This window comes from Styela clava, chromosome 2 (assembly GCF_964204865.1).
Source record: "Styela clava chromosome 2, kaStyClav1.hap1.2, whole genome shotgun sequence".
NCBI classification, from domain to species: domain Eukaryota; kingdom Metazoa; phylum Chordata; class Ascidiacea; order Stolidobranchia; family Styelidae; genus Styela; species Styela clava.
Window position 1 is genome coordinate 14911718 of NC_135251.1, and position 18619 is coordinate 14930336.

The 18619-nt window shown below is 33.6% G+C and overlaps 2 protein-coding genes across 3 annotated transcripts; both read left to right on the top strand.

The window, feature by feature from the left end:
- The first annotated feature begins 3907 nt into the window (after positions 1–3907).
- LOC120336086 (dickkopf-related protein 3-like) lies at positions 3908–10379 on the top strand. The gene is made up of 7 exons (XM_039403690.2): positions 3908–4200; positions 4335–4440; positions 4559–4642; positions 5926–6098; positions 6329–6504; positions 7237–7322; positions 9683–10379. Exons 1-7 carry the CDS (start codon positions 3922–3924, stop codon positions 9742–9744), a joined length of 966 nt encoding a protein of 321 aa, XP_039259624.2. The 5' UTR covers positions 3908–3921; the 3' UTR covers positions 9745–10379.
- Positions 10380–13450: 3071 nt separating this feature from the next.
- On the top strand, positions 13451–17991 carry LOC120335462 (uncharacterized). Of its 2 annotated transcripts, none has more exons than XM_078109791.1 (5): positions 13451–13496; positions 13892–14015; positions 14438–14750; positions 14998–15209; positions 15424–17991. In XM_078109791.1, the coding sequence occupies exons 2-5, from the start codon at positions 13901–13903 to the stop codon at positions 15819–15821; spliced, it is 1038 nt and encodes a 345-aa protein (XP_077965917.1). In that variant the 5' UTR covers positions 13451–13496; positions 13892–13900; the 3' UTR covers positions 15822–17991. The 2 variants fall into 2 exon arrangements, with proteins under 2 accessions (XP_077965917.1, XP_039258898.1); XM_039402964.2 differs by having other exon boundaries at positions 13452–13496; positions 14435–14750; positions 15424–17990.
- Positions 17992–18619: the final 628 nt, after the last annotated feature.

Here is an 18619-nt window from a genome sequence, read left to right on the forward strand (position 1 = left end):
AAAAAAATTTCATAGGTGCAATAGTATGCAGGTGCAATTGCCGTGGGTTCAGCTGTACACGGGTTTAAATGTAATGGAACCGTGCATGACATATTGACATCGAGATTTCCATGTTCGGATGTCGGATGTCGCTCGATTGGAATTCACAAGACGTATTAGATTGACACTACATTCGATGTGATATTTCAATCATACATACATCGGCTTATTCTCTGACGTTTTCTGTAAGTTAGCTATGGTTAAGCGAGTGTGTCGTGTTAGTCGGCCATAATTGTTCGTTTTTACTCCAAGAATTTCATGATTGGATTTATACTTGCGGTGTTTGAAGATTGTTTCTTCATATATGCTTTTAATACCGCTCTAACTAAATTATGCCTGTTATTTTGTCAGTAATTATAGAGTGAAATAAATATCTTAATGAACTAGCAGTACACATTTTACACCAAACTACTCAGCCAAAATTAAGCTTATTGGAGGGAAATTGTTCTATTTACCTGAAAACATGTTATTTTAAATATTCAGAACTTTTAACAAACGAAGCGACAAGATTCCCATATTTGTATTGTCACCCATCAGACATGTGTTTACACAATTGACAGATACATTCGAATAGTTAATTAAAATTCGATCGAGGGTTTTACTGAATATGAAATCAAAATATTTGTATGATTTTACGGTTATTCAATCTTTTTTACAAATTATTACATTCAGAAAATTCCATCTAAAGCATTGTCAGCTGAATAAATTGAGTCCTTCCAAGAAGTGATCTATACTTGCGAAACCACCAAAATTTAATCAAAAATAATTACATAGAAATAACAATAATCTAGATGTCAACTATTCCACTTCTATAAAAACGCGAGTAAATTTTGGTCTCGAAATGTATTTAATTAAATAGGAAATACGGTAAAATTATTTGAAAACTAATCAAAGTTGTTGCTATAAATAACACTGACTGTAAGCTGAATATTGAAGAATTTCAGGAAGTTTCCGGCATAACAAAAGGTCAATAGCTCAGATAAAATTATGAGTTGTGAATTGAGAGTATGCTCAAAGACATATTTACCTGGGAAGTGGAAACAGCCAATATTCTTTTGAAAAGCACGTTGACTATTCTTTGTAAATTTTTGCCAAATCAAAGGTCACAAACACTCACAAAAAAGTGGAAAACCCGCTTGTAAAAAACAAGTCTACGAGCGTCCATTAACCTTGATCCAAAGTCGTTCACGTCAACAAGGTAAAAAAAACTATTCTGGCTTCTTTAATTCCATAGAATTATTTTTTATCAGAGGCTGTTTAAGGGACCACAGCTGATAAACCGTGTCCCAATCGAAAGATGTGATTCCACATATTTTTTGATCAAATCGAACTTTATTTTGTCACAATGCAACATTCTGCAATATGAATATTTGTAGATGACCTATGATCTCACTTCGAAGAAAATTCCCCTAAATCTAAAACTATACGAACCATAGATATCAAAAATGACTCTAACACATGCACAGATGGAAAAAGTGTAAAAAGAGCGTGAAGATGTATCTCCAAGTCATAATAATCCTGACAAAAATATCGTTTACATGTCATACTGATACAATTGAAATGCTGTCCCTATTCCGCGTAATGTCTGCGCCCGACCATTATTTTAGATGGGACTTCGGATCATGGTCTTAGCAAAATTAGTAGAAACATCCAGCAGTACCTGTCGCTAGAGAAATCTAATACCTAAGTACATATAATAAGAGACATGTCCAGAAGAGTCAAATATTCAATTGAGTTCATTTTGAGCTGAAATACTATCAAATAAATGGACTTGAGAGAATCGAGATGTGACGCTTGCTGTGTTGCCATCAAAACATCCAGCCTCGCGAATTTGTTCTGGAATGACATGAAATGACAAACTAGTTATCTTCTAAAAAGAGTTATTTTTAAGTTATTAGTGCAGGTAAAATATAATCATTTATGAACGATCGATGCCCGTAACCCCACAGCAATCTGAGGTTACTTAACATGAAGAAACGTCAATATTTTTGAAGGAATCGTCAACTCCAGATCGATCGATAATTCTGAATAAATAAAGACATGCCGTCTGGATTGCGTGTTATGTTGGAAATTGAATTGTCGACTTGCCCAGTTTATCGTAACAGGATTACGCTAGAAACAAGCGTAAAATATTTCTGTAGGATGGTAATATTCATTAATTCTGTACGGCCATGCGAGAAAGGGTATTTTATACACCAATGAGTAAATCAGTTTGATACTAAGACATGTGAACGTAGTGCTTTGGGTATTAATGTATGAGTGGCATTAGTATATTTTTAGTCAAAGCTCGAAATGGTGTATGCTACTTCAGCTAAAATTTTATTACAGTAGTTTTTGCGACATATTTATCAAATATTAGAAAGTAATTGAAAATAACTAATAGCTACCGACAACATAGATCGAAGAAATGAGTGCAAGCAAATAGCATGACGGTAATATTTTGTATATTCAATAGCAACGATTTAATGGCGAATGCATTGTCCTAATGCAGAACAATGAATAACTTCAATAAGCATTTGGCATCGGCGGCCTCTCGAAAATAAATAACCTAAATAGCTTGCAAATCTTAATCTTATTAAACGTAATGGGTTTGCGCTAAGTTGATTACAGTCTAGTGCGAGTTTAATATCAATTTTCAAAATCTTTGCAAAATACACGGTTTCTTGAACTTTGCCTAATAATCGGAATCTTATTACGGCAGAGGAAAATGCAATTAGTCGGATTGGCAGTATCAAGTATTTTCACAACGGATTATGCAAATTTGTGGATTCAATTGCACGAATAGTTACTATCAGTAGACGCATGTATATGAAATTTCGAAATTCACGAACGAAAAACACAGACAGCGAACAAAGTTACATTTGGGAAGAAGCTAAGGATGCTTTAGAGTAGAAGTATAAATGGCATATATCGAAAGTTTAATGTTGTACTTCATAATAGAAAAAAGCTGTGAAATCTGAGCAAACCTTTAACATTGTGAACAAACCAGAACAATAATGAGTCAACGAAAAGCATTTCCGTTATTTCAAGCACATCACGTCCATATGGGATATAAACGTTCATCGTGTTTCAACATGGTTGATAAATAACGAGAATAGCATAATATACACCATATGGAAGATTCAAGTCATGCATTATAACTAGTATCATGCATTTTTCTGTTCAATCGGCTGTGCTGTTTATTGAGCCTAGTTGTCAGCTTTTGTATAGTGGTCTGCAATGGAGTTTTAAGATTTGGGCTTAGGATCGAATTCGAGCGTAACATTTATTTTTCAATATTTGGTATCACCTTTGTAGAACAGTTACTCGCACAATCTTGGAGATAATAAAATTTTATTGATTTTGTTTGCGCTTTGCGAGTAAGTCCAACTAAAACTTTCACTAGCAAAATTTATTTTGAAGAAAATTTGACATACATGTACCTTCCCGTGTGAGCTTAATACTTCCAAATATCTTCGGTTCGGGATTCTCTTGAAAATTAAAGTCAAGTTTCTGCACGCTAAGCTTAAAAATTTGTAAAGCAAATACTCAAGGCCAATTATATTAAGAAAGCATTCGTAGGAAACTAGAATTGGCGAAAGAGCTAATTAGTTTTAAGTGTATAGATTTTACAGTCAAATGAGATTCTATTTGGGTTACATGAAATTGTATCATAAATATGGGCGTACGATAATCCCCTGTCGTATATATTTAATCTACAAAATTTTGAGTTCAGCTTCGGAAAGTGAAGCGAATCAAAGAATTTGCTGATAATTTAGTAAATATTTGTATCAGTTAAGAATAGATTGACAGCATCAATTGTTTATAAATATGACCAATGAATGTATTTTTTTTCGCATTAAATATCCTATTTTTTATAAACAGTTTATGCATAAAATCATAATGAAAATCATTACAACAGTATTAGTATTTCTTTTACTGAAGTGCACGAGTGTTTCATTTGCTTATACTGAATATGATGAGGCATTTGACGAAGATCTTTACGAAAGAATGCTACCTGATGATGATATAATGCTGAGTCGTAGACGAGAGGATCCTGTCTTAGACGAGGAATATTGGAAAGATAACGAGATTGATGCCAATGGCAATCGGTTTAGTCTATCTACAAATATGGACGGTGATGTTCAGAGTATCATCCTATATAACGGAATTGACATTAATGTGAGTGATTTCTGGTAACTGTTTGCTCTGTTTTTAATGCAACAATTATTCAATTACCAATAACATATTTTCACTGCATATATTCATTATATAGTTACCTATATAATAGTATTTATATTTTTGATCTAAATTAGAAATTACCGGCCAATTACCACAACACAACTACAATCACTAAAAAGGTTGGAAATACAACTGTCTCCACTACTGTCAAAATCGATAAAACAACTGATCCGAAGACAGGTATTTCATTCTTTTGATATAAGCTGAACCCTGATGTACCAATTCACCCAATCCAGGCTTATTTTGTTCTAAAACAATTCCATCATCATTTTTATTTTTATTCTTCGAAATACTTTAGGTGCTGTCTCAGTCTCTGTAATGCAATCATCAAATGAAGGTGTGCCCCTGAATCAATGTTCTGCTTCTTCGCCATGCAAAAAAGGTATACAATTATTTTGAATCTTTCGATTGAATAAGAACGCTGTAAAGCTTTTCAAAATTGAAAATAGAATTTATATTTCAAAATATCGCCAGTTCAAGCGATGGGCAGATTATAATCTTTATAGAAATTAATAATTTGACAAGCTGCTGCTTCAACATCTCGGACAGCTTCCGATTAAAGCAAATGATTGCAAGCCATTGAGGTCAGACAAAGAACACTAGATTCCCGTTTAGGTGACGTATTATACACGATTTTGCTTCTAATACGGCCAAAAGGTAATAACAATGACAGCACGGGGTGCATGAGGAGGACATAGGATATAAGAATCTTTAGCGACTTCAGTATCGAATGCTGTCCTGTGATAAAACAACACTGCACAATCATAATAGCTAAGTCATAAAAAAGTCATAAACTATGCAGCAAAGTACATGTTAGGACAAACTGAAAATTTTTATCAATATGTTTTATTGTAGTTACCGTTACAATGTAGAAGTACATTGTAGAATCGAGTGAGTATAAGCATTAATTCTTTAAGAAAATTACCGATCGATTTTTAGTTCAGTTTTGTTAAAACAATACAAACACCTAATTTTCACGTAGCTCAAAATATCCTGCAATGACTTATGTTAAATTATATTGGCCAAGATGAACGATGCATATTTTTGAATAAAAAATTTCCTTATTTTACAATTGGTAATTGGTAAAATATTTCTTCTGAGCAGTGTCGATGGGATTTCAAATATAAAATATTCATAAGTCATGAAAATTTAACGACGTTATGTATTGGATGACAGTGTTGAAGTACAGCATATCATTGTCAAATCAGATTGCCGTTCCATCAAATATGAATAAAAGTAGATTGCAAGAAAGATTTTATCCGCCCTGAAATATCAATAATTAGATACGCTACTACGCAATTAGAAGCTATCCTTTTCTGTTGGCAGTATTTTTTATTCAAAAAACGCCAGCTCGAGAAAATTAGGCCGATTTGTGATATTGAGACTATATATGTTGGAATTAAAAAGAGCGATCGTTACATCAATGATCTTCATAAATCTACAACTGCTATATCTATTGATTTCGGATAAGAAAAAATAAATTATGAAATAAGTAATCGTAAAATTGAAAGAACTACAATAATTCCAAACATGATTGCTGAAGAAAGTTGTTGGACTCCATTAATTCTGCCCTGCTCTAGTATATGTGAGTGCGAGTGTGTTTGCGCGCAGATTATGGTACAAATGGAAAACACATCTCATAATCCTTTCATTTATATCACCTAGGAATGTATTGTCGTAAGCAGTTGGTTGGAGACTTCTGTAGAAAATGCAGCAACAAATCTAAATCTTGTACAAGTAATGAACAATGCTGTGGAGCTGATGCAACTGGCTCACTCTGTGTTCGAGGAACTTGCCAAACTGGATTCTCGAAAGGACAAGCTGGGACACTTTGCAAGGTAATAGAACAATATTTATACAATAGAAAACACTTCGATTTGATACATTACTAGTAAGAAATGTCCAAAATTATTTAATGAGGTTATGATGAAATTTCATTTGTATTCACTTACCAGATATCTGCTTAATTTTTTTGTCCGATGGCTGTTGTTAGTTTAGTAATGCAATAAGTTTCATGAATGGGTTTCTGTATAGAGTGATTCAAACGTGTTTTTACATTTAACTACAGTTTCAAAGCGATTGCAACACCGGTCTGTGCTGTGCACGAAAATTTCTACATCAAAATGGAGAATGCCAGAACCTTGCAAAGAAGGATGAAAAGTGTGCAGTTTCTTACTCGGAGTTGAGCACAATCATGCGTGGAGGTTTGTGTCCTTGCAAACAAGGATTGGTCTGCTCTTCGGGGTGAGTCTTATTGCGAATTAAGATTATTGTAACCAGTGGAAATTGAAAAAAAAAAGTTATTTGTTGTGTTAATTATAAATTGCTTTGCGAAGAAGACAATTACCGGTTTTTCAACAAGGAACAAAATTTTATTACTTTAGCCTAATACTAACTAAACAATACAGGTTTTCTGGTCAGTTACCTATGAAATATATATAGTGAAATAACTAGGTTGTTATTGATCGTAGCCACTGTTTTCACTTTGTTTCATGCTAGAAGTAAAATAAAAAAGGAACGTCAATTATTAGCCTAGATTGTATGAATTTACGAAGCCAACGGTACTGGACGTTGTATTTTCTGTAGAGTATTGTTTTAGACGTTACTTCTGGTTACATATAATGCACCAAGCAGTTAAAAACATATTATTGTGTGTAGCGAAAGTTAGTACCATTCTTCGAAAATTTTCGAAGCACCCTCTCAGCAGATGAATTGGTGACAGAGAATAACGCATTTAGGTAGTTGCAAAATACTTATAAGCATATGGTCGCATCATAGTTTTCACCTGATTCGTATCATTCACATCTAGTTTCTGCGTCCCATCTAAGTGTAAACTGTAATTGCTAACACACTCTTTCATTGGTAGATCTTATCGCCATTTCCATGCAAATGCATAACTGTAAAGTGCAATGTAAAAGTGAAGCGCGAATATATAAAGTACATAATATACAAAATAGTTATGATGATTCATTTTAGATCTTGGCTGGAAGGATTTTTTGGCGGATCTATGAACACACTACTTGGAGGAAATACATGCAGGTTGCCGAGGAAAATAGCTAACCGTAAGTTTTTTAATTTTTTACTAATCAATAGCTAACCTGTTTTAGTAGAAATTTGGACGGCCATCAAATGTCGATTTGAGAAAAAATAAGTGTGCACTCTTTTATCATCATTTTGCTATTCACAGTCTTGTCCAAGAGACATATTTTTCTGTTCCAGCCCTTAGAAATTTATGCCTGTCCCTTCTCATCCCATCCTATTCCCGTTGAGATACAATTCAATAAAAATTATTAAATTTATGAAAATTAAGAAATAGGACTACATGTGCAAAGAGACACGCATAACAACAAAATTTATTGACGTGGCTAACTTCAAAGTCAAAAATTCAAAAGTATCGTCTAATTATGGCAATTCAGTATCATTCTGGCACTCTTATTCTATTTCTTGAGTCACTCGGCGCATTCAGCAAATTATCAAGTTCTTGCTTATCGACTGTTTCTAATAATTCAGTTAGTATGGGTAATTCCAGAACCATTTCCTTAATTTTCATGTTACATGCAAATCTGCCGTACACAAAGTTTATAACAAGAGCAGGTAACATCCGTTTTCGTAACTTACTCAATAACAATCCGGTCGCAATAAATGAGCGCTTTGCTCTACTCCTGCAGATGACAATGGTATGGCCAAAACAATTTTCCTGCATTTAGCAGGGAAAACCTGTGTTTATTTATTTTTTTCAATAATCTAATGGATGTGAATTTGGTTGCCGTAAATGTTGAAACATGGAACAGAATAAATAATAGATATAAATACAAAAGGAGAGTAAAAACCTTCAAAACTTAGAAAAGTATAAAGACTATGTTAGCTCTGACGTAATCAAGTTGCTATGACAAGGCTACTTGCCCCCATTGGAAATACAAATGCGTGCTCTCCCAACCCATCCGACGGGATCTTTCCCATTCCCATGGACAAACCTGGCTATTATTCATATTTCAGTGGAAATCCGTATTGAGATTATCGATGTAACTGCTGATGAATTTGCGTGACCCTCAGCCACAGAAAAATGATTCCTATACTCAACCATTTCAAAAATTTTGATGCATATTTCAATATTGATATTATAGAGCTTGGCACTCACGAACTGGCTTGCTTGTTTTATAACTATCATTTTGACTGAAAATATTTACCTAATTGGCATTTAAAAGCATTAGCAGCTAACTTTTGGCCATCTCAGATCTTTCGGGATTACTGCAACTAAACTAAAACTCGTAGAACAAATTACCATTGGGTTATTTCGATTATACCGAAATTTTGAAAACACATTAAATATAATAGTTTAACAAACAGCTAGCAAAATCACAAAAACGAGCTAATGTTTACCAGCATATTTAAAAACATATTGTCACGCTAATAACCGAATTGCGTAAGTCATTTTTGGCGATTTTGAGTTTTTTTTTTTATAAAATAGGTATTTATGTAATGCTGCGCACCTCTCTGTTAACTCAGATTTTATTTTAAGAATTCCGAAACCCATAAAAATGGAGATTTAGTATGACATGCACATTTGTGCAATTGTTTCGTCATAATGAATTATCATTGACCGCGGGACTATTATGACGTCACAAAGGCAAAATAACCTCGGCTAAGTATTTTCGAGTTTTTGCATCTCGGATTCTAGCTTAGCGCGTGTTAATTTGAATTTATACTACAGTATAGGAAGACGTGCATTTGTGATATTCACTGTCCGAGTCCAATTTACCTTGGTTGACTTTTATTTTGGGTGCATTGCTGTTTTATTCTTTATATTTAATCTTAGTCTTATGTCGGTGGGTGTGCAGAACGTGTTATATTGATGAAATATATATTTTTAAACATTAAAAATAATGTAATTGAAACTGACTGGCTATTTTGGGGATTAGACATTGTAGATACTGAGAATTACATTCGTTTTTGGAATGTTTAGTTTTCAGGACTGGTGCATATAGTAAAGTTGCAAAATTGCGTATGTCCCCAATTCATAAACACATTTCTGCCTAAGTCACAGTGCGCCATTATGACGTCACTTAAATGCGTCATACAAATTAACTTAAATCCGGCTACTATCAAAAAATTGAACCATGGCAAATTATTGACTCTCAATGGCATAACAATATCATTAGGAAGTTTTTTACGTTTTTCTCAAAACTGCTAAAAATGACTTACGCAATTCGGTTATTAGCGTGACGATATGTGCGTCTGTGCAGCTGATAAAATTTCAATTGTTACACCGCCATTGACATTTTGCTGAATAGGTATTGTCACAGAAAAAAACTTGGGGGAACATCAATATGCAGACAATGGATACTTGAATGTTATTGAATTTGTTTACAGACAACGACTAATTAGATATCCTCGGTAACTGATTAATCTTTTTCATTGTTAGATTGGCCATTTGGTTTTGACAATGAAGACGACGACGAAGACTTTGAGGACATCTTGGAATAGACAATGATATCATAAACTTCTAAATATTAAAAAGAGTTCAAGCAATCGTTTTCTACCCTTCTATTTGCGATACTGCTGTTACGACTCACGTTTATTTCTTACATATATAGATGATTCTTCGAATGGAAACGTTTTAAACTAATTTTAATTTTCAATAACTGTTTTGCTCGCGATGAATTTAGAATCTCTCGTGTTATGATAGGTTTGAAGAAACTGTAATACTTAATGGCATATTGCCGTTATGGCGTACCACTCATTCCAACCCCGAGTTATAACAGTTGCGAAAAAATGCAGCAGCAAGATTCTGTTTGGTGGAAGTCATTGATTAAAAAATTGACACCACATTTCATATGTGAGCCATTCAGTGAAAAATGTTCGCCATCTCTGAATAGTGTCGAATGTACAGAACTTTTTGTTCATTAGATCAGTATTGTGTGTCTGCCAATATACATATCAGGGCATATATATATATATATCAATAAAGTAACTATAGAAACTGATTTCACATATCAAAATCGTATCTCAGACCTAATCACATATTCATTGATTGCTGTAAATATTGAAGTTTAATTTTAATTGACATTTATTATTTTAATGAATGAAAATCCAAATAAAAGAATCTGTTATTATGATAAGATTGATGTATAATATATTAAAGATGGGTTACCGTGCCAGAACGCGGTTATGAATATACATGAACGTAAATGATCACCACTGAAAAATTATCATTAAGAAAATGTAAAGGAATGTATTTAATACAGAATTGTCCCATATACGTATATGCGTCGAAGCAGAAATGGAATTTGTGGTAGCTGATGGTATTAATGGCGATAGTATTAAAATACGATGCAAGTAAAGAGCTCAGACATATTTTAAACTTTTATTTGTACACAAAACAAACTGACAAGCCATGAATTACTCACAGAATATATATAAATAAAGAGTACGCAACTACATGCAAGAGATCATATGAAAGCATCCTTGTTTGCCAATCAACTAGTTGAACAGCAACATTCTTAACTAATAACAAGGGAGCGTCTCATGCCAAGTATTAAATTGTTTACAGTACTTTACCTATTACAGCAACCCACTGTACGGTACCCAGTCTACAGTGCGTCACGGGTATCGAACACATTCCGACTTTCGCGTTGCACCATTTCGCTCAATCAAAACGGAAACACCCGTCACGCTCTGCGGATTAAGAACCGTATTTCTATGAATAAAAAATAATACAGCAAAATTTTTGATGAAATATATATCAGATATCAAAGCAATTTTTCCACAATATTAAGAAAACTACTTACAACAACATAATAACAAAACGATACATAGTCCCACTTTGTGTCCAACAAGAGAGCAATACCTACACCGCGGCCAGAACGAAGTAGTCAGACCATCAGATCGCTGAAATGAGATCTTGGAACCACCACATGGCGTGCAGGTTTTTAATTTTTATGTCGTCACAACACAAAACTTCAATACGTCCTCGTAACGGGTTGAAGCATTTGAACACCCAACGCTATATATCCTGGTGCACAAAATTGAGCCAGTTATAAGCACCATTAAAATAATAATATTAATAACACAAAACTTCAAAGTGAAAAACGTAAATTCCATAGTGCTCACAGAAATTTTCGAAATAAATGAAAGTAATAGCAACAACAACAACCTTCAACCAGTGAAAATTTCAAAGCAATTGGTCCAGTAGTTGAATATGGATTTGTTCACAACAACAACAACAAGAAGTATATTAACACAACAAACAACAACGATTTTGTGTCCAACAACACTAACTTATAAAACATTCCGAGACTCTGACAATTTTAGACTGATTTTTGTGACCAAAAGCCACGTTCTTGCATTTATTTAAGAAAATTTGAAGTCTCCGCATTCAACTTCACAAAGTAATACCACCATGCTATAATTTTAAACAAGAGAGCGATGACCCAGTATATGAACACGGAACGAATTAGTTCAATCTGTCACAATGGACTACAGGTACCGCAGCCTTAACGACTTCGCCTGACCAACAGATCGCGAATGCGGAATTTTATATATATTTTATACATATTTTAATTTTGATGACGTCATCGCACACATAAAAAACGAATCCCTTACAGCCCACAGAAATTTTTGAAAAAAATAAAAGTAATGAAAAAAGTTTTCTAGCATAAAATACAATCTTAAACCACAGAAAATTTCAGAGCAATTGGTCCAGTAGGTAACTGAGAAAGAACAACAAAAACAAGAATATAAATACAAAATTACAAAACGATCCATAGGTCCATTTCGTGTCCAATAATGAATTGTCGAGAAAGTTTTATTTGGTTTACAAAAAAATATCTCATATATATATGATATTTACTAGGCTTTAAGCTGTTGCCAAAAATACACTGTAAATATCAAACAACACATTAAACCAAAAACTTGCGAAGTCTTCGCTATTACCGCATGATGTTTTTATTTTCCAAATGGAATCTGACTGTACGAATCGTGAAATATAAAACAAATAATTTAATCAGGTGTATTATGTTTTCATTTTGTTGTTAAAAATACTGTTGATATAAGATAAAAGGTCGCTCATTTGTCCTGCTCTATCAAAAGCTGTGAGATGGTCATTTTCAATGCGGCACGTGTATAGATCTTACTGGTTTGTGTTTGAAAGAAAACCTTTTTAGGTGACTTAAGATGTTAAGCATCGGTGACACTAAATGTTCCTCCTGTAAATGTAATGGTGTCTATTGTTTCCAGAAACAACAGAAAGGGATATAAAGTATTCAGGACCGAAAACATTAATTGAACATAGGCAGACACCCGCATGGCGCGAAACTGATCTTGCTTGATTCTTTGAGGGGTCAAAAGTGGGTTTTGATAACCCCCCAAACAGCAGATGTTATTTTGCATCGTCATCGCTGAAAAGCAATATTCAAAATTGTCATCACGTGGTTTAAGATGAGGTCATTTTATTCAGTTGAAAAACAAAAATTCTAAATAATTTATAATTCTGTACAAAATATTTCATCTTCTAATCTTCGAATTATACAAAAAAAATCGCTTTATACTCAAGTATCGTTAATTGACATTTTCATTAAAAATCCGTCTCATATACGAATAATATCAGAGTTCCATATTCTATTAAAATAGATGTGAGAAAATTCTGAAAAATTACATCTTCTCAGTAATTATAATATTTTTTAATAAATATGGAATACAACTAATTGAAATCAAGATCAAAACTTCAAAAAGAGCTATCACAATACATGATTAAGCTGTTGATAAAAATGGATCCTGGGAATTTTAAAAAAAATGAGAATTTCTAGAAGAATATATAAATTACCAAACGTGAATTACCAATTTCACCAGAATAAATTTTTTTCGAATGTGCAGCCCGATCAGTGCCGGGGATATAACCAATTCTGCCATTTAAAATAGTACCGTCCAGCGCTCAATCCTATTACATCAGAGGTCTTGTGATGAATTTTAAAATATTAGTAGGTTTTCTTTGGTTTTTACAAGTGTGTCCGTCAACACTCCATTCTGTTTTCATACTCGCAATTATAAACACAAGATGAAGAGTGATTACAACAAAATATACAAAACACAGGAGTGGTGTTACGACTAAATCAACTTCCCCTTATTGAAAATTTGCGTTCCGAGTTCTCATATAATCCCAGATATTTCCGTTTCAGAGGCACTTGGTTTAAAAGTGACCGTATGGAAGTGCTAGAGTTATAACAGGCCATCATGGCAAAGTAAGAATAGCTCACGATTTGGTCCTGCTGCATTGTATACATTGATTTAAAAGATGAAACATTGTTTCTATTTTGTTAAAGTAAAATTCAATGTCTTGTGAAATTAAACAAATTATTTCGTTTGAAAATGTATTTTCCGAGTAAAAATCACTACAAAAATGAGATATTTTCATTGATTTCTCTATATATGTAAAACTGAGCAAACGAGAATACGATATCTGGTGGATATGAAAGATTGAGATTAATACTTGTAAACTATGAAAAGTTTATTAAGTAAGTTATCCCCATGATTAAAATTTATTTGATAGCACCCATCGTCACCAAGGGTTTGTAATAAGTCATGCATTCCGAACATACACATTACGTATAACTCGATAATTTATATATATGTTCAGATTATTAGAATGGAAACCAAATTTAGAAGAGTTCCATATTTGACATCACCAGTGAAAAAAGAGTTCCAGCCTTTTTATATACCCAACTCAAATGATAGTGCGTTCATAAAACAAAGTCGTTCAGGTGAGATTTATTGTAGACTACATATTTACAAATTTGTCTCAAAATTTTGCCCAAATTTTATTTTATTTAAATATTTTGATCTATTATAACAAAGGATTTCATTAGTAAGTCATGAGTGTGAAATAAACTACTCAAATATACGTTTTGTGGAAACTGCAAAAAATGATATTTACGTTCGTTCCATGATACGCCCGAAAAAAATCGAGCGATTTTTAGTAATGATTTACAATATTTTAATCAATTAGTCAGCACCACCATAACTGGCTATTGAAAATATTATTTTCAATTTTTTTTGACAAAAAATAATTCTTGCAGCTATAGGTACAGATAGAAAGATATGCCCATTGTATTTGCATATATACTATTATTACATTCCACTACTTTAATTCGAAAACAAACTTTATTCATCAAATTTTTAGCAGCTCACAGAAATAGCATGAAGGATTCTTTATGTTACAATTTAAATAAAGAAAAAGAGAATCGAGAAAATTGTCGTCTTGCTAGATTGCCTTCTCCACCATGGAAGTCCAAAATACCAATCGAAACGCATACCATGTCGGACAAACTTTTTCGTGACAAAAAGAAAAGAACGAGAGCGGCATTTACTCATTCTCAAATAAGGGAGTTGGAAAATAGATTTGCTGTTCAAAAATACTTGTCAGGACCTGAAAGATCAGAATTTGCCAATGCGTTAGATCTCACAGAAACGCAGATAAAAATATGGTTTCAAAACAGGTAAATAAATATTTGTTTTGAATGTGCATACCCGTCATTCTATTTGTATCTCCCTACAGGTAGAAAAAAATATTGCAATCAGCTTTTTTGTGAAGAATAGTTAAAAAAAAAACTGCATATTTGCAGCGCTCTCATGTAAAAAAGCTATTCTTCAGATGTAAATATCTAAACTTTATTTCAACTGATTGTATGTCGAATATTGCTATCGTGATATACATGATTCTTTCAGCGCCATTTTGTTTTTCAGAAGGTACAAAACAAAGCGACGTTTGCGACTAGCCGCTGAAATGATGTTTGTCGCAACACGACATCGTCTCCATGCTTCTGTGGCATCAATGGTACAATCTCCAATCCAACGACTTATGTCGTTTCACCAACACAGATTCCCAATTCATGAATCACCATTATTTCAGCCCGTTTTTGGACAGATGCACACAAATTCTTTATTTGGAATGCCAGGTAGAGTTCCAAAATTAATTGGATTCAAAGCTCTTCGTCCTTGTAAAATTATGTAAAGAATGAAGTTCTAAATCATTTTTTTAATTAATTAAATAACCTCAAAAGACAATCAGAACACTTTAATTTCGAATATCTGTATTATACCGTAACACCTACATACGGTAGCCTACAATAGTTAAAATTTGACAGCTACAGATTGTTCTTTATTTTGCAGGGTTACCACAGGTTCAAGGCACATTCAGCAATAGAGTTTTTATATCCCCGGCAAAAAGGAACAACATTCAACTACAAACTGATTTATTATCAAGCTTAAAATTTACGCCAATTGATGATACCAACTCACGCCCTCCCTTTCCAAGCGCAGCAACCACCATCCCTGGTAGCATTTCAGACCAGAGAAGATTTGAAAATATACAAGACATTTGTTCCTTCCGTGGTACGGACTTGCACGACGACTTTGACAAGACCAAGATACGTCCTTTTGATATTAGAGAACTTCTTAAGCCAGCAAATTCTGACTTGGTAAATTCACAAAATAGTCGTACTCGTGAATACAAATGCAACTCATACCCACATCAATTTCTGCTTTATCCAAAATATGGTGAAATATAGGTTCATCGTTGTTTTTTTGTTTTAATATTCATGAGTGAAATTTATTGGATGTTCCTCTGGCCCTTAAGCCAAGAACAATTCTTCCTATACATTATTATTCAAATATTTTTTTTCATTTTTATTACTGAACGGTTTAACTCTTACAAACTGGTTTGCAAGTTTATCTCCATGATTCAAAATACTTAACCACCTACTATTTAAAAGTACTAATAACTCGCCGTCATGACTTAAAAAGGCTCACGAAATCCGGAGAAGCCGCTTCAAGGCGTATAACAAGGAGATGCCTATTTTTCCTACTATCGTCATCGAACAAGTAGAAATACTCATTCTTCAATATTATTAAATTTTCATTTTTCACTTGTTTTATCGTATATGTAGAATATAGATTTGAAATATTGCAATTTGAATATAAGAAGCAATCAATAAAGGAAGTGGTTTGTAATTAGCCACTCAAGTATCCTCTTTGAATGAAAACGTTTGTGCGAATGTTGTTGCGCAGGCGCCACGGAGAGGTTCTGCTGTAATTGCGTAGTTTATTTTATGTCATGTTTATTTTAGCATTCACGTTTGCTATAAATCAGAATTGTGACGCCATAAAGTATCCGTGCTTTAGTGAAAACTTGTGTAGCCGTGAGAAAACTTAACTATTTGACAACAAAAACGATTAAAATGACGACAATACAGACTCGAACCTGGGACAATTGAAACCATGCATATACAGGATCATGTATCCTTTTTCATGTGCCGTTTGATAATTTTCGAAGGGAGTGAATACAGGTCCACGTCTCAGCAAAATCGTTTATACCAGGAACAACTTAGATTGATGTTTGTTTCGATGCTGTGCGCTTTAAACTATGTGTTAATGCAGTATTAGCGAGGAGAGGAGCGATAATAGTTATGAATTTTTCGTTACCAGTAGCCCAGCTGGATTTATAATCGAAGGGGTGATCTCATCTACTAAATACCACTTGATCACGAAACACTTTAGGTTGTTTGGTTAGTAGAACCGTTAGGATATTTTCGATTCGTAATTTATTTGGGAGGACTGGTAATCTGTATTTTTGTACGTTCACTAAAATGACGGAAAAAGGTAGCAATCTGATGAAGTACGGCCATTTTCGATAGTAGAGCCACAAATTATGTTTTAGTTTACGTTTCATATTTTTCTCGTCGTGTACTGTTTACATATATTTATATACGTTGTTCGCATTTAAAATCAAATGGGTTTGCACATTTAGTTGTTTATTCTGATTTTCTATCTCATAGTGAATATTCAACCTGAGATATGTCTCAAGCAGACTCCGATACTTGACAATGTCAATTTATCACAATAGACCCTAATAAAAACTTTTAGGTACAATTCATTGGATGAATGTTCCAAGAAAGGTATATGTTAAGTGCTATAGGCCTACATCTAATCCTCCTGAGAAATTCCAATTTGAATTATAAAACGGTAAGAATGTTTTCAAACAGAATATCAACAAGACCTTTATTTGAGGAGACTAGAACAGGTGAAGATAAAATGTAATTTGAGTTGATTTAGGTGCATTATGACGTAACATAGATATAACGAGTATTATATGTAGCATAATCGAACCTATAAGAATAAAGTAGAATAAGGTTTTCGGTTATGTTCTATTTTGCTTAGTAAAAAAGAGCAATAAAAAATAAGAAAAAGAATTTGTCTAAACAATAATTACTGAAGAGTTTTGTGTTTCAAAAAATTTATTATATGCTACATTTGACTGCGTCATATGTCATTACAATATAGCTGACAATTTGACATTTTGTGTATTTTCAGGTGCTTGAGGGCGGAAGGAGATGTTGTTAAAGTTATCGAAATGGAAAAGAAATATTTACCACTTAAGTCCTGTGTTAACATTTGCTTAAAATGGGAAGTGTACGCAAAACAACAAAATGAGTGCTCGTAGCGTTCGTTTGAACAGTCTAAGTGGTGGGTGGTATACTTGTAGTTCTTGACAATATAAACAAACATTTTTAAAAAAGGTTGAAGACGTCTTGTTCTTTATGAATTGTAAAGTCATCTACAAAAGTTTATGGGAAGATCTCTCAATATCACTTATAGGAGAAGTTGCGAAACATTGAAATATAAGAAGTAATCGTTAAGTTCCTTGAAATCATTTTATTGAAATTTAGTGGATGGTGATTATGTTTGGTATGACAGCACAAACTCTCGGTAACCCCAATTGGTGAGTAATATGAATATACAAACATCCTTTAGCCCATGTGGATGTGATACACCCCTTGGATTACACCAATCTGGTCCAAACTGCATGCATCATTATTATCTGTGGCCCACACCACATTTGCTGGTATAGGTGAGTAATCTGAAAGTTGATCTAGTTTTGTGACAGATGGCGCTCAAGGGATGTTTTGGAGACAAACTGGACAGGTTGGCCTGTTAGAAACCAATGGTGTGAAACTGTGAATTGCCCAACATAAGGCCTTGCAAATGAGTGACATGAGTAGCGTAACGCAATGAGCATATGTAACGGCACTAGCGAACATGGTCAGAGGCGGAAATGAAGCCACGATATAAAACATTTAAACAGGTCCTGAATGATTCGGATGCTGCGGAATATCCACAGTGCCACTGTGTTGAAAAAATTGATGTTTGAGTATGAGTGCAGGAAGCATTTCTTCTCTTTGCAAAAATAAATTTTTTTTTTCTGCGAAACGAAATTGGAGGAATGGAAAAGTGTGAAATCCTTTTTAGCGGCGGAATGTTTATCGCTTTTTTAACCTTCATTACTTGTAAACAAGTTGGTTGAATAATA